Source organism: Populus alba, chromosome 2, assembly GCF_005239225.2.
Source record: "Populus alba chromosome 2, ASM523922v2, whole genome shotgun sequence".
Classification (NCBI taxonomy): Eukaryota; Viridiplantae; Streptophyta; class Magnoliopsida; order Malpighiales; family Salicaceae; genus Populus; species Populus alba.
Genome location: NC_133285.1, coordinates 9,318,683 through 9,331,230, shown reverse-complemented (window position 1 = coordinate 9,331,230; position 12,548 = coordinate 9,318,683). Strand labels below are relative to the sequence as shown.

The 12,548-nt window shown below is 32.5% G+C and overlaps 1 protein-coding gene across 10 annotated transcripts; it reads right to left on the bottom strand.

Moving 5' to 3' along the window:
* On the bottom strand, window positions 1–7,404 carry LOC118057717 (uncharacterized). 10 transcript variants are annotated; one of them, XM_073407698.1, is made up of 6 exons: window positions 4,837–7,338; window positions 4,242–4,343; window positions 3,545–3,605; window positions 3,295–3,354; window positions 2,987–3,200; window positions 1–1,550 (listed from the first exon to the last, which is right to left on the bottom strand). In XM_073407698.1, the coding sequence occupies exons 1-5, from the start codon at window positions 4,846–4,848 to the stop codon at window positions 3,028–3,030; spliced, it is 408 nt and encodes a 135-aa protein (XP_073263799.1). In that variant the 5' UTR covers window positions 4,849–7,338; the 3' UTR covers window positions 1–1,550; window positions 2,987–3,027. The 10 variants fall into 10 exon arrangements, 4 of the variants coding, with proteins under 4 accessions (XP_073263799.1, XP_073263800.1, XP_073263798.1 ...); XM_073407699.1 differs by lacking the exon at window positions 1–1,550 and adding an exon at window positions 1,565–2,135; XR_004689004.2 differs by lacking the exon at window positions 1–1,550 and adding an exon at window positions 3,984–4,053 and having other exon boundaries at window positions 2,805–3,200; window positions 3,459–3,605.
* Between the last annotated feature and the right edge of the window lie 5,144 nt (window positions 7,405–12,548).

Here is a 12,548-nt window from a genome sequence, read left to right as displayed (position 1 = left end):
GAACAGAGATCCCGATTAAAATTTTTTAAATGAGGGAGTTTGCCAGCCTATAAAAAATCTGTTGTGGAAGAAAAAAAATAGAGCCCACGCACCAACCCTTTCTAAATTTGAGCTTTATTTATTTTAATATTTTTAAAAATGTTTTTTTAATAAATTAAATTAAATTTTTTTTATTTATTTCAAAAAAAATTTACAGATTGTTTAATATATTAATATGAAAAAAAAGAAAAAATATATATTATTTCTGTTTATTTTAAACAAAGAAAAACAGTAAAATTACCGAACTCTCATTCTGCCTCGGGGCTTTCGAGAATTTATTGGCAAACGTTATGCCGCATCCCCAGCAGACCAATTCACGCATAAGCTGCAGAAGCGCACGAGCATAATAATAATAATAAGAAGTCAGTGACCACTGTCAATCTTAACCACTTACAGAGTACGAACTTACAGCTTCTGTCTTTACATTGAGCTTTATATAAAATTACATTTCAAACTTTAATTTCATAAGAACAAAAATAATCTATTTTTTATTCATGAAAGCCTTCTTTTTTAATCATCATAGAAGAGGCTAGACACTGGGGCGGCATTAGATTTTGTTTTTCGTCAGTTTATGACTAAAAATGTACTTTAAAATCACCACTTATTTTAGGAATGGGTCACCCCACACCATCAATAATGAAGCCACCATTCGAGTGTACTCCACGTGCCACTTATATTTATTAAATCGTACCGTGTCAGAGCGGTGCAAACGAACCAATCAAATCACTCCAATTTTTCTGTGCTCGAAGCCGACCGAAAGAGTCCCAAAAGCCAAGTAATAATGCCAAGCAAGCAGAGTTCCCCAATTATCAGATATGGGAGTGGCATTTCATGATCCTGACTGAAAACGAACACACTAACTACATACAATTCAATTTTGTGTGTGGCAACGTAATAAATCATCACTATCAATTTTATTCTGGCCGAGGAGGAAGGAAGTGTGATTCATCCTCTATCCCAAAAGACCACATCAACTGAACGTGTAATAACTACTCAACTCCAACAAAACACCACAACAGGGGGGGCAATCAGAGGAGACAGCTTTTCTTGTTCTTACACGCTAATATTGGAACTGATCCTATGAACAAGCAACCTGTATGTTTGCCGGTCAAGATAGGGAACCCGACCAACCCCAAGTTTCTAGTGCCTAAAACACAACGATGACTGTCATATCCTTTTCGTGAGAGCAAACAGGAAGTTCAGCTTCCATTCCCCAAACTATCTAAAAACAAAAATCATTTCGCATAATGATTTTGAAGCCACAAGTAGGTTTGGCAAGAAACCAAACACTGAGAGCTTGAGTGCAAGGAAGAAGACTTTTAACAGCTTCAATCAAAACTCATAAAAGAAAGAAGACTTTCATGAGGTACAGTTTGGCATGAGGAGAAGACTGCTGTTACTGCACAGCGTGATTCCAAGCAACTAAGCCAATTTTATTGCGTGCTAGCTCCTTTGAAATTACATCGCAATTATAAACAGCATATGATGATATTCCCCCCCTTTCTTTGTTGCTGCATGAATTTCAAGGACAGGGTTATGATCTTCCTTGGAAAATATATTGATTAACGCAGAAGGAAATAGTATGGCATTAAATTTCAGGCTTCCTATAATTTTATCCACTTTCTACCATATATGTTCAGCTTAACTGTCCAATCCAATATATAGTACTAATAATCGATTGTATCATAAACTGGGTATCAAAACAAAAACAAAGCTGATTGGTTTGCAAGAAATCTGGGAAACTGTTGGCAGGAAGAATTTGCCTAAAGATGGTCATGACAGGGGAAAAAAAAAAGGAATCTCAAGTTATTATAAGACCAAGCAGAAAATCATGTTCATACCATCATAAACACTGCAATAATCTAAAGTACCCGACTCTTCATCCTCAGAACTGGGTTGCTCAATACATAATAGATGTCAGTTGTATGCCATCATATCTATCCAACGACAGCACCAAAAAGATAAGCAGATGAATGCTTAACAAAATATATCCCAGATTCATCATAAAAACTCAGGTCCGAGTCTACGACCCACTTCAAGCAAGTTCCACCTTAGGTTAATACCATTCTAGTCTGATACAAGAATTTCCACTGCAGCTGATATACGTACATTTCCAAGCATTTGTATAAATAAATATTTGTTTTCATACCACCAATGCCAAAACAAACCAGAGACTCCAGCAACACAAAGGCATAATCTCAAGGAATATGTCCAAACAGAGAAAACTTCAACCAACCATATACTTTTCACTTATCCATCTTATGGGACATGATACTGAAAACAATATCCAGGTCCAACTTCTATCTGAAAATGCAATAGCATAATGGCTATTAACAGTGATTTGCTTAGATTACCGAGGGTCCCTGAACCTAATGAGTTTGAAATTGTTTATTCTAAACCAAACTATGTCACACAGGATAGTATTTTTGTCATCACATAAAACAATGACGAATGCCACCAGAAAGAAGCAACCATACTCTAAGCACCCATTTCACAAGCATTCAAGCCACCCACACCACAAAATCTGTAGCCAAAAGCAAACCATTATACAATTCCAAGTGACCTAGATTTGACACATCTCGACACCTTCTCAACTTGTATTATATTTACTCATCATATGAGCATATTACCATTATGCTAAAATGCATTAAAAAAGAAAAAATTTTCTGCAGTATAATTGCGGAAAACATCCTGAAACAGTACAAATCCATTTTTTATTCTCTTCTTTTGTGGTTGTTCAATGCAATGGGTGGTAATCTAACATATGCAAAAAAATAGTGTTCTATTCGATTCCATCATGAAGTTGAATATCTAAACAGATATTTCAGGACAGAGAAACAAATGATACCGATGCCTAACATACTATACCACATTTAGAATACCAATAAAAAAAGAACTACAAAAAAATTGCAGATTGAACTACAAGACTAGGAGGTTTAGTGAGTACCCATGCCAGTAGTAGAATAAATCAACCAGTAGTAGAATAAATCAACCACACGAGACGGCCAGCATGGTGAGCTTGAGGATGTTTTCTTTGTAGTTGTGGCGCCTTTGCACAAAGAACTGGTCAGCTATACACAACTTGAAAAGAAGCAAACCACTCAAAGAGAGCTTTTTCAACCTTGCTATTCTCGGCATAAAAAACAGATGACCAATAATCCCTGCCACAAGTTGACAAGGTTATGTGATTAACTCCAATACTATCTCAGAGATACAAAATGCAGAGACTAAATGCTAAGAGGAAAGACATCTTACCTTGAACAGGAATGCAATTATACACAGAGGAACACAAGTCCCAGGGCCATTGCAAAGAACCTAAGACATTTTAGACAAACACAGTCAATATATATTAATTTACACTTTCTTAAGTAACAGTGATGACTAGGAGAGAAATATAAAATTCATAATAGAAATTATACCACTTGAGGTCTAATTCTAATCATTAGCCATGATGCATGAGACATAGCTAATAAAGTTGTCTCAACAGAGGTCAGGTATGACTAACCGACTTCCCTGCTTCTTCTGTAGATTTGCATGAATTGCACAGAGACCCCCTTGCCCCCTGCCTGCAATAAAAACCACTACAAAATTTTACAATCTAAAACAAACCAGACAAGATTTAGAGTGCAAAGGAGAATACTATGATCTTACTCTCAAAGAGAATCAGAACCACAAACTAGCTATAGAAAAAAAAAAGAAATCATATCCTCTACAGGAGTTAAGCAGGAAGCTGGAGTTAAGAATCAAAAACAACTACTGATGTGAAAAATCAACTTATTCATGAAAACAAGGATTGGATTTAAAAGAAAAACAATATTTTCTCAATCTAATAGGTAACCTTGCAACACAACTCATGAGAGACTCAGATAGTTCAATATTTCAACTTTGGCTCATGAACAATAGAAGTTCACACCACTAATGGATCCAAAATAATTCATCATTACCTATCATAAATTTTATGCAAGAAATACTGTAGACTTTCAAGAACTGCACACATACCCCCTTTCACCCAGTCTGCAATAATAGCCAATTCAAAATTGAGCAACCCAGAATAAATCAGCCAAAAATTAAAGGAAAAGAAAATGTGCAATCAACTTTGTCTCAGGTGAGAATCAGAAATCCTCCAGGGAATCAAAAAAGAAATCCTGGGAAAAAAAGAAAAAATGACAGACAATATCCATTATAGCTGGAAGCTAACAAACCAGTTCAACTTCACCCATTGCATCCTCTCTAAACAAACTTGGCTTGAACTTCAATATATTCCATTGCACATTTATATGCCTAGGTATATGTGCTTCTTGAATCTGTAATCAAGCTCACCATTGCTTAAGTATAAGAAGTTGATAGATCAGAGGCAATGCTGCAAGGAGAATTACATACAAGAAGTATTGCAAAAATTCAACTTATTCATGAAACCAGGAATTATTTCAAAGAAAAGCTGTTTACATTTTTTTCCCGTCCTCAATCTAGCAAGTAGGCTGACAGCACTCATAAGTGAGGTAATCCTTGGATAGCTACTCCAATTTTTCAACTTTGGTTTAGTTCATGCCACTCAGGGTTCCAATATGATTCATCATTAAGCCAGCGTAACTTTCAAGTGCAGACTAATTATTTCTATCACCTTTGCAATTACATTGTTTTATCAAAATTCAAACTAAAACTATTCACAAACACTCACAGCCAACAATTCAGTCAGCCATAAACTCCAAAATGCAAACCAGCAACTAGATCATTATATCAAACAATTGAACCCTACAAAAGCAAACACAGTACAAAGTTAAACCACAAATGGCCTACCCTGTCAACCATATTGTCCTCCAAAACCCGAGCTTTTTTGCAAACTCAAATTATCCGTGGCTGACGCAACATAGATTCTAGACAAAAGCATATCCTTTTGCAGCACAGTCAATACATTGATCATCTCTGCTGCGTGCCCCCCTACAATAACATGATAGCATAATCATATACACATAAAATATTCAATCGACTTTGCTGGGCTCACCTGAACCCAAAAAATCAAAGTATTCATTGGCTCAAGGGATTTGTGGCACAAGGGCTTGCCAAATTGATACACGACATAGCAAACACAAACAATTGTGATCAAACCGATGCTGATGATGATGATAGTACAAATGCAGAAGCAACAGTAATGTTTCTTCTCCATTGCCAAAAAATTACACATGGATTGGGGAACCAAAATTGGGATGTAAAAACTCTCACACAACTCTGTTGTTGGTTCAAATACTTCAGCAAAACCATTTTTAAACAATTACATCTGAAAAATAACAGAATACACCAGGAGCTCAAAGAAACTACCCGCAAGAAAAGCAATCCCTGAAGAAACATCCAGCAAACACAACCTCATGAGAAAGCAGATAAAAAAAAACAATGGAATCAAACAGCAGCTATTAGGTAATGGAAACGAAAGGTCAGATTCTATTATCTGGAGTTATAGGTTCATGATTTTATAATCAAGCTCCAAGCACAAGCAGCCATTGTGTAACTGTAATAACTGAATCACAGTCAATCCGACCATCATGATTGCCATTGAGGTTGTTGCAAGCATTCTACTGAAAATTTTCAATTGTTTAGAATTTCAATAGAAGTATTGAAAAAATGTTCTATTTTATGCGTGCACTAAGTTAAATTGCTTTTTTGATAAACATAATGCCAACAATGGCCTGTGACACCGTGACTCTGGTCACAAGTTCAAAACAATGCACCAGAACCCCCCACTAAGTAGAGCCTCAGTTTCCAAATAAATCATCGTATTGGCCTTCCTCTCAGACAACGTGGTGAATTTGCATTTGCTAATATGCAAGGAAGAATGTAAAACAGAACTTTGAATGGGTTCAAAATCACCAAAAATCAATATAAAAAAAATGAAAATGATTATTGAAAAAAAGAAAAAAATGATCTTAAAGGACTAAAACAGCAAAATGAACCAAGTATATAACCCAGACAAAGAATTTAGCAAGCACAGCAAGCAGGAACACTAATGTGGTATTCAAAGAAGCTGTCATGTAGCATGGGTCACTAATGGATAGACACCATCCTTCGAAAAAAATGCAGCCCATTTTCCCCACCTCGCATTCAACCACATTCACCCACATCCATCAAAATTCACCATTTTTCCATACTTTTAATTATATCCAAGTGAATTGATCAACAATGCACCACAAAAAAAGGGCCATTTTTCGCCAATCTCTTGTGCCTACAAAACATTTCTCTCTCCAAGCATTCTTTTCTACCCCTGCATGTTGATTTCTCCTGAAGCTAGCACAATGCAGTTTCCACAACATTCAGTTATTTTTTAAATTGCACACACATCATGACTGAAAGCATGAGTGGAACACCTGAAACCACTCAACAACCACCACCAAAAAGAACACCCGTCCATTTGGATTATTTTTATAATAAATCGAGCGCTCATACATGCAAAACATAAAAGAATTAACAGGAAAAAAAACAATTTAAAAGAGATAATTAGCAGAGAGATATAATGTATGGATCAGCATCAAGGTTTTGATCAATGCAGGAAGCGCGGTGGCAGCCAACGGATAGGCAAAGTAAGGGGATGCAAAAATTAAAATGTCGGGAGAAGTCTAGGTTAGCATTCAATGCTAGAATGCAGCCCACGCCTTTTCTTTCAACCCATCGCAGCACTCATGCTTTGAGAGCAGTAAATTTGTTGTAGGAGAGGTTGCGCTGTCGCGATGCAATATCTCAGAGCAAGGACAGAGGCCCTCTCCTTTTTTCTCACCCCCAGACTTTGGCATCCATTACCACCACCGTTGTCTCACTCTGCTCAGACCTTTTACTTTATATTGCCATCATTTCCATCTCGATTCACACATTATTTCAAATAATTTAAAACTATTGAAATTAAATTCTGATTAATACATGACCAAAAAAATGGGTTTTAGCTTCAAAGACATAAAAAAGAGATACCGAAACCGATCCGTTCTGTGGAGTTTCTAAAGGCGTATTTCTGGTGGTCAATTACTGAAGAACCTTCACAGGGCAGGCGGGGTGGGTGCGACTAGTCAATCACCACGATCTCTGAATGCAACGTCCATGTACCTCTCCGTCTGCTCTATGAGTTCGGGTCACTCCTCCGTGGGGATGCAACAAAAGCGGTTCAAAAGAAAACGAGTATTCTGAAGCGTGTTGGTATATGTGTGGAAGGGGATGATTCGTGCAAAATGCGGGAAGAGATTGGAGGAGTGGAAGGCGGGGGAAGAGGATAGGAGGTTGGAGAAGCTTGCAGAGGAGTTCGTTTATTATGAAAGCGGCGTTGAAAGGAGTTTACATTATTGAGGAGATGCGGGTCGGGTCTTGTTCGATTTTTTATGGTTAGGCTCAGGAAACTCAAGGTTGTGTTTGCTTTGGCGGAGTGGCCGGCTTTTTTAAAAAATAATTTTATTTTATTTTAAATTAATTTTTTTTAATGTTTTTAAATTATTTTAATTTATTGATATTGAAAAATATTTTAAAAAAATAAAAAAATTATAATATTAACATTTTTCAAATTAAAAATTACTTCAAAAAATAACCATTACCATAATGTTACACACTAATTCAGAGGTTGTATGAGCCTAAAAGCACCTCTAAAAAAAATAAGCTATTTATAAAAGCTAAGATAAAAAATCTAAATGAAAGAGTTAAATGGTTAATATGTAATTTTGAATAACGTAGATATAGTTTTTTTTTTCCTAGTGTGCACTTTATGGACAAATTTTATTTTAACAATCCATTTATATTTTAATAGACAATCAATTTACTTGTAAACTAGTGTATTTAATTTTTATACAATGTAATCAAGTATTAATTATACAAAAGCAATTTAACATAATTAAATATAAATTAGTGAAGTCATAGAGAAGGCAGCTGCTTCTTGTTCTTCTTAAAAGTTAAGGCAAAGTGTTTTAAGGTTTGAATTAGCTCAATTTTCTCGCATCATCATCTCTTTTTATAGAGGAATTTTTTAAAGAAGAATAAGGAGCAAGTGTAGATAAAATAATTCGTTGCTCAATGGTTATTTGTAACACATATATATATATATATATATATATATATATATAATGTGTAGAAATAGCATTTTCATAGGAGAAAAGTTATTTTATATATAAATCTTAATTGTTTTTGTGTTTTAAAAATATTTTTAAATAAATTAAATATTTTTTATTTGTTTCATATTAATAATTATTTAATATTTTTAATATATTGATATTAAAAATATTTTTTTAAAAATAAAAATATTATTTTAATAAATTTTTAAATAAAAAAAACTTTAAAAGATATCTTCAGCTTCACTCTAAATCACCCTTTTAGCCATCCTATTAAAGGTGCTAAATAGAGAGAAAAATAGCTTGAGTGAAAGTTAGGGTTGTTTACAGTTCGGTTTAATTTGATTTAGACTCAAAAAACCAACCAAACTGAATTAAATTAATTTTGTGAAATAGTAATCAGATCGGACCAAAAACCGGTTCAAACTGAACTGGTCCGAAACCAGGAAACCTAATCCCATCATCTAGACTCCCCCAAATCCCCTCCTCCCAGCTCTGAAAACTCGAACCCTGACCCATCAACCCAAAACTCCACTTGGTTCTTTGGCTGTCTCATTCAAACCTTAGCAACCAAATCTGAATTTGTCATCGAAATTTATAAGAAAGACTTGGAAGAATTCGGATCCAAATTAAAAAATGAATCCTCCATTATCCACAATGTCCTTTCACGTGCTGGCCATGATCTCCCCGCTTCCTTCAAGACTAACGCTGTCGTCGCTCAGGAATCCGTTGGACAAGCCATCAGTGGTATTAGATCCTCCATGTGGAAATCAACGGCCCAGATCATTTCTCAAGTTAGAGACTCCATTTTAGCCTATGATCATGATCGTGATTTACTCTTATCTAATACTGATACCAATAGAAGTAGTCTGGGTAAACAGTACAATCGTTTTGATGCTCAAATGTGTGCATTGCAATGTGATTTCAATACTTACTGTAGTAAACCTGAGGATAAGGAGGATTGAGAGGTTTATTAGTGAAAATGGGGTGATCAGGGAGATTTATGGCGGGGTTGTGGCTAATAAAGTTGATGATGAGAGTTTTTTGAGCAGGTTTTTTTATAGGATGTTTAAGTTGAACCAAGTAGATGAGGCTAGGGCTTTGCTTGTTAAACGCTGAAACGCGGATGGCAGTGCAATTGAAAATTGAAAGGAAACCGAGAAAGAAAGATCGGGAATTAATTGAGAGGAAGATTGGGAATTTCTCTGGGCAAAGATGCAGTTTTTTGTGAGAGGGAGGGAGGTTATGTTAATTGTTAGGGTTAGCTAGTTAGGTTGCAAGTTAACTATTTATACCATAAATTTTATTAATTGTTTGGTGGGTCAGATTTTTAGTTTAAAATCTAAATTGGACCGGATCGTTCTGAAGTTTAATTAGTTTTTTATTTTGATTTAATTTTTTTGGTTAATTTTTCTTTAATTTTATCAATTTACTCAGTTAATCAATTATTTTGAATCTGTGTAGTGAAAGTTATTTCATTTTAGCTTTTCTTTTACCTCGAGATGCTCGACTTTTTGACGTGATATTTTTCCATATATACACTCAAGTAAAAACAAATCTCTTATAGAAGTTAATTGTATTTTAATATATTTAATGTATATATAACTATTTATTAACCGTGACAAACCACCACAAATCCAATTAAGTTTTTTTTTTTTTTTTTTTGCATAAAAATATATTAACCAAATTTTTAACTTTTTTGATCAATATATATGAATAGCCCTCCAACATGTAGATGCTATTTTGGCTCTATAATATACTTCTTCTTTTTTAGCTATAAAAATAAAGGATAAAGACAGAGTTTTTGTTTTTTCCTCCTTTTCCTTTGACATACCCTAGGCTTGCGTAACCTCTTATTTTCTCTTAAGTATTCATTGTAAATATATTGTCTATTATTCAATATATAATAAAAAAAGTAATATATATTTGAGGTGTATATGTGTGTGTGTGACATTTATTGTGTAGTCATTTAATACGTAATTTTGACATTTAATATGTGTGTGTAATGTCAACATTAAAATATGTGTCCATTGTATTAAGTTAAAAAATATGAATGTTCTGCATATTAGGTCTGGATGAGATTTAGAGTTGAAATCCAACACCCACATCTTATCACCTTACTTATCAAGCAAACATATGCAAACTAAAGCAATGCAAGAAAAACAACAAACATATATATATATATATATATATATATATATATATATATAAAAAACATAATTTTATTGATGAGGGATCGTATAAAATTACATTTTTTTACTAAATATTTATTTTTAAGTAGTTTCCATCAAATACAAACCAGTTAACCATATTCATATTAATACCATGTCTAAATTGGATAATAGAAAATAAGATTTCAAAATTAAATAAAAAAATAAAAACACGATAGAGAAAGGTATTTTCTTAAACTATAAATGAATAAAAACAAACAAGAAAATAAATGATCTATTGTAAAAATCCTTTGGTATTAACTTTATTGGGTTGAAAAATAACTTGTGCTCGGGTTTATGATATTATTCCCTTGATCTTATGAATGCTCATCAAGACTCTCCAACTTCCTTTTTTTTTCCCCACTTCAAGTATATAACAATTTTAGATATTAACTTTAACCCCTGCATTATAATTTTTGCATGGTAAACATCAATTGACTAATAATTTATCTTTTAGTGGCTTTTAGAGTAATGAAATGTAAACCTTAAACTTTATTCATCAACATGGGTTGTATCAATTTAACCATTAAACAAATCTATATTTGTGATAACAATAATCTTGTAATCAAAATGATCAACATAGCTTGAATTAACTAGAAAAAGCAAATTTATTAAGCACATTTCATGTCCTTTTTGCACTAAACTTGTAAGTTGTCAATAACAATATTATTGACGACATCATCATTGTTATTATTGATGTTTTTTATGTTATTGTTATCAATATAATTATCATCAAACTAAGTACCTATAAATTGATGGACAATACAAATCCATATCTATCTTATCATACCTTATGATACTAATATATTATTTTTAATTTTAACATTTGATATAAACTGAAATAAAAAAACATCTAATTATTTTTCAAACATGTAAGTTTAGCAGTGACAAAAATATACTTTTTATATTTTATTTTGTTTTGTTCACAATCAAAACATGATATAAATATAATTACTATATTTTATATAGCTTTACCAAACACAATATATATATATATATATATATATATATATATTTCTCATGTTTTGTCTTGTTTTATTTGTCTCAATTATCCTTATCTCTTCTACCAAAATACAACAACCAAAAGTTACTTGGGTTTTCTTAAATTAATTTTTTATTTATTCACAAATTGTTTTAATCATTGTAATGTTTCGTGTTCAAAAAAAATTATTGAAAAATAATTTCTGATAAATTTTAACATTAAAAATGATGAAATCCATTTTTAATTTGATTTTAAAGATGCGAATTAACAATGGTATAAAACAAAATTTAAAGAGAGATAGAGGGAGGGTGTTAATCACATCACTATAAGAAGTTTAGTTGATTTAATTGACAATTCGATCAAAGGCAGGTTTTCATCCCGAGTTTCTTCACACATCCATCGGGCATGCAATGAATATGGATTGAAATTTGATTTGCACTCTCTAAGAAGACCATAGGCTATGTTTGAGTTAGGGTTCATCGTGTAACTAAAAGAGGTCTGGTTTAATTAATAACTCGATCTAAGTTAGGTTTTAATATTTATTGAACAAGCAACAACTATATATTAAAATTTAATTTGTAATCTCTAATAAAATTAAAGGTTAAATTTTTAAAAAAGTCTGATCATGTCATTGAAAAAAGGTTTAATTGGTTTAATTAATAACATGGTCCAATTAGATTTTGATTTTAAATTTGGTTAAATAGGTTTTTTTTTAACACCAAGTCAATTGTATATTTGCATTTTAAATTTTGATTTTGTAAAAATTAAAATAACATATTTTTTATTTATGAATATCTATTTTGAAAAAACCTATTTCATAACAATTTTAATTAAATATATATATATATATATATATATATTTAAAATATATTATTTAAAAAGCATAACATTTTTTTTTTTTTAACCTTAAAAGCAAAGCTATTGAAATAGCGAACCCACACTCATTACACAAATACACAGCAGCAGCATATCATTTCCGCCTTCTCAAATTTTCCATTTCGCGCTCGCCACAAAAAAATTTGCACGGTCTCCCTCCTTTCTTTTCGCTCGGAACTCCAATATTTGAAGCCAAAATACGTTACCACCTGGTCCCACCGTCACAAAGTCCATTTTTTTTTTTTTAAAATCAAATAAAACAACACGTATAATAACAATAATGAAGGTAAAAGTTTAAATACAATAACCCCCTATAATAATAATAATAATAATAATAGTAATAATAATAATAATATTATTATTATATACAGT